Genomic DNA, 3,666 nt, shown 5'->3' with positions numbered 1-3,666 from the left:
GGACAATTTAGTAATATTGACAGTCAAATAATTTAAAAGGATAATTTATCCAATTTATTATATATAGTATACAATAATTATAAATTTATTCGAAAATTTTATCTTACAAAAACCAACGAAATCAAAAGGATAAAAAAAATCAATAGAGTTGTCTACTGTCACTACACCAAATTAACCATATAGTTACACTTGATTTGTGAACCTTATTTTAAGGTTCTCTATTCATTAATATGGTGACACAGATAATGGATTAAAATCAGACAGAACCGACCAGTTTGATCGGAAAACCGGATCTAATATCGGTCCGATCTAAGATTAGAACCGTTTAAAGTAGAAAACCGCCATGAATCGATCAAATTCGGAGTGAACTAGCCAAAACTGGTCAAATTGGATCGGACCGAACTACTCAATCCAGTTGAAGGCAAATCTACGACGCACCACAGTTTTGCAAGTCCACCATGCTCCATATGCCAAGTGTCAAGGCTTGTGATTTCTAAAATTTTTTCAAAAAGCTTGACATGGGTTTCAAACCGATTAACCCAAAGTTGCAGTAAGGACACTCTTACCACCAAACTGGCAATACTTGCTACCAATATATATACAAATTATAGTACATATAGCAATTTTTATTTTACTTATATTCAATTTATTTTAATTTTAAAGTCACTCATTTTTAAATCAATTATATTTTATTTAACTATAAATTTTATTAAATATATATAAATTAAAAAGATAAACAAAAACTTTATTAATCACAATTTATTTTTTCTTTTCATGATTATATGATATCTATTAATATTATTTTTCAATAAATACTTATAGTATATAATAACAGGTAAAGACTCACATACAGTTATATTCATATGAAGTTGATAGTTGAAAATTGTTAGACGATATTTAGTCAAACTTGTCAAATCATCTAACTGTTTTTAAATATCAACTTCACACGAAAATAACTGTATGTGAGTTTTTACCTATAATAATATAATAATACAATAAATATAAACTAATAAATAAAGTATTAAAATTTAAAAATGATAATTATTTTTATAAAAACAAAATAAAAGTACTTATAATAAAGAAAAAACAATTAAAATTTATATAATTATTTTATTATACCGGGTTAACCGGTTCTACCAGTGATCTACCGGTTAAACCAGTAATCCAGTGACCAATAACTTGACCGGTTCGATCACCGATTCGGTTTTGACAACTATGGTAATTCTTCTGCCAAATACACGTAGAAATGTCCCATAAGTCCAGTATTATATTTGTTTTCATGTATGAATTCAACCGTTAATATTTCGCCATCCTGAATCTTGATAGAGCCTGGTTTTGGATAACAACCAGACATTCCAACAACATAGCCTTTTTCATTTCCTGGCTCTTCTCCTGTGCCGTATGTTGGTTGAACAGCACATAATACCTTTCCATTCTGAAGAAAAGAAAAAAAATAAGGACAAAGATATTTTAAAATATTTTACTTCTTAAGAAGATGAAAAATTAAGAAATAATATTATTTAATAAACAAATATAGAATGGTCAGCCAACAAAATAATTTATACGTAGTTGTAAAGATTATATATGAAATATTGATAATTACCTCCGCATATAAAGTTGCATTAACGATTCCTGGATGCACATGAACTGTAGAGTAGATTAGATTACCACCCTTTTTCATTGGGATCTTTGTCTTTTTAATATGATAATGTCCAATATCAGTATTTTGCGGAGTGATAGAATACTCTACCTGCAACAAATTAAAAAGTTTTTATCGATCATTTACTATATAACTAAAAAAGAGATTAATACTCACTTCATTTCATAGAAAATATTTTTTGGCTAATCTAATTACCTATGATAAATTATGTCACCATGTGAAATACATGAATCATGCATTTTAGTATTCAATTGAAATGAAATATACTTGTCACTTACCATACAATTATGAATTGGTTCAGAGCCATTATATGTCACTTGATCAGTAACATCAAGTATGTAAAACTTAATAGGCACTTGGTATTGATCCCAATCAACCCATGTTACTGTATATTTAAGGGAAGCTTTTCTCTGTTGTTTGCTATTATATCCTTTTTGTAATTTGCATTGAGAAGTCTTTTCACAACAAAAAATTTCTCCTTTATAATCAGCAGACATTGGTTTCCCATCAATACCGGTTTTGCTTACAAAGTCTTCACTTTTGACATTATAATGGTCACATCTGCATTCGGTGCAACCTTTTTTGTCTTCTGTACCACGTGTGTCTATAACCATGATATCAAATAACCATTTCTCTTCATTATACTCCTTTGGGACATTCTCAGGGTGCGTACCTACTTCTATTCTAAATGGATCTGGTAGTTCTAAGTTAGTTTTTCGTGCGTCAACTCCAAGCCCCCAAGAATATGAATTAACACTACCCTGGCATACTCCATCGTTTCTTCTAAAATACTTACCGTATATGGGCTGACTTTGATTAGCTTGACGTGACATGGTGACATTTTCAAAATATCTTAAAACAAAATAATGGTGCAGGTAAGCTTCATATAATGGCAAAGAATTCCGATGTTCATCAACTAACTCGGCTTGAAAATTCTTGATTCCGATGTGTCCGCTTGGAAACTCAATATTGAATAAATCTGTTATCGTAACCTTTCCTGGTTCCAATACAAATTGCTCACTATAAAAAGTAGCCGTCTTGATATTATTTGAATTCTCATATTGTTGTGCGAATATGATGCTTGATTGCAACAGTATAATTGTTAATGATAGTAATAACACTTCAGGTATAAACTTCATGTTTTTCTACAAATCGTCATATTTATTTGATCATCAATCATATGTTTATATGTTAATCTATGGAAATATCAATAATATGTTTATAAATTAGGAAAACATGTTAAGGAAGACAAATAAAATATTAAACCATGTGGAACTTAAATAAGACATATGAAGTTAAAATTCACATAACATGTCAAAAAGACAAGTACCTGGTTGGAGATTCAATTTTTGATATTTGAAAAAATAGTGGAAGGTGAATTTGTATTGATATGAAATTTTTGTATGTCTACTGCTTTTATAGCAAAATCTAATGCCAATTTGTTGAATTCTCAATGTTAGATGCCTATTTTTGGTGTGCTTTCTAACTATCTATGCCATTTGTTAAGAAACCTTGTTTGTTATTAGTTCCCAATTAATGTAACAATATTTTTTATTTTTTTGGTATACATTAAGTAACAACTTAATTCCAACTCAAATATGAATTCATCTTAGTTGCAAAATTGTTTAGATAATAAGATATTTTTTTAAATTTTGTCAAATTTGTTTTTTAACCTTATCCACTTCTTATGCGACTCTTTTGATATTTTGGCCAAAAATAAATCCACATGAATTTATGTTATAGTTCAAACTAACACAAAATTTGAAAATTAAAAGACTTAATAAAGTATACAAATTATTTAGTAAATTAAATACGATACTATCTTGGTATTGCGTATATTTAATATTCCTTTTATAATCTATTAATCTGATAGATGGATACCCTCTTTTTATTTTCTTTATATTTTTTTTTAAAAAATGACTTACTTAACTCAGTACTTAGAGTATTGCTTTTATACGGCAATAGTTCAGCAAAACCATAATGTGAATTTTAAATTTTTTTATTTA

The 3,666-nt window shown here is 28.4% G+C and overlaps 1 protein-coding gene across 1 annotated transcript; it reads right to left on the bottom strand.

Annotated features, from left to right (window-relative positions):
* Nucleotides 1-1,213: 1,213 nt before the first annotated feature.
* On the bottom strand, nucleotides 1,214-2,799 carry LOC107626791 (uncharacterized). Its single transcript, XM_088505473.1, has 3 exons — nucleotides 1,939-2,799; nucleotides 1,604-1,750; nucleotides 1,214-1,435 (listed from the first exon to the last, which is right to left on the bottom strand). The coding sequence occupies exons 1-3, from the start codon at nucleotides 2,797-2,799 to the stop codon at nucleotides 1,214-1,216; spliced, it is 1,230 nt and encodes a 409-aa protein (XP_088361599.1).
* Nucleotides 2,800-3,666: the final 867 nt, after the last annotated feature.

Source organism: Arachis ipaensis, chromosome B2 (assembly GCF_059453495.1).
Source record: "Arachis ipaensis isolate K30076 ecotype BB chromosome B2, ASM5945349v1, whole genome shotgun sequence".
Classification (NCBI taxonomy): Eukaryota; Viridiplantae; Streptophyta; class Magnoliopsida; order Fabales; family Fabaceae; genus Arachis; species Arachis ipaensis.
Note: the sequence above shows the minus strand (reverse complement) of the source record. Positions and strands in the feature narration are given on the sequence as shown.

Coding starts and splice junctions, on each gene's coding strand:
- LOC107626791 (XM_088505473.1), bottom strand. CDS start 2,799: ATGAAGTTTATACCTGAAGTGTTATTACTATCATTAACAATTATACTG. Junction 1,751..1,938: donor AACCAATTCATAATTGTATG/GTAAGTGACAAG, acceptor AATTTGTTGCAG/GTAGAGTATTCTATCACTCC. Junction 1,436..1,603: donor ATGCAACTTTATATGCGGAG/GTAATTATCAAT, acceptor TCTTTTCTTCAG/AATGGAAAGGTATTATGTGC.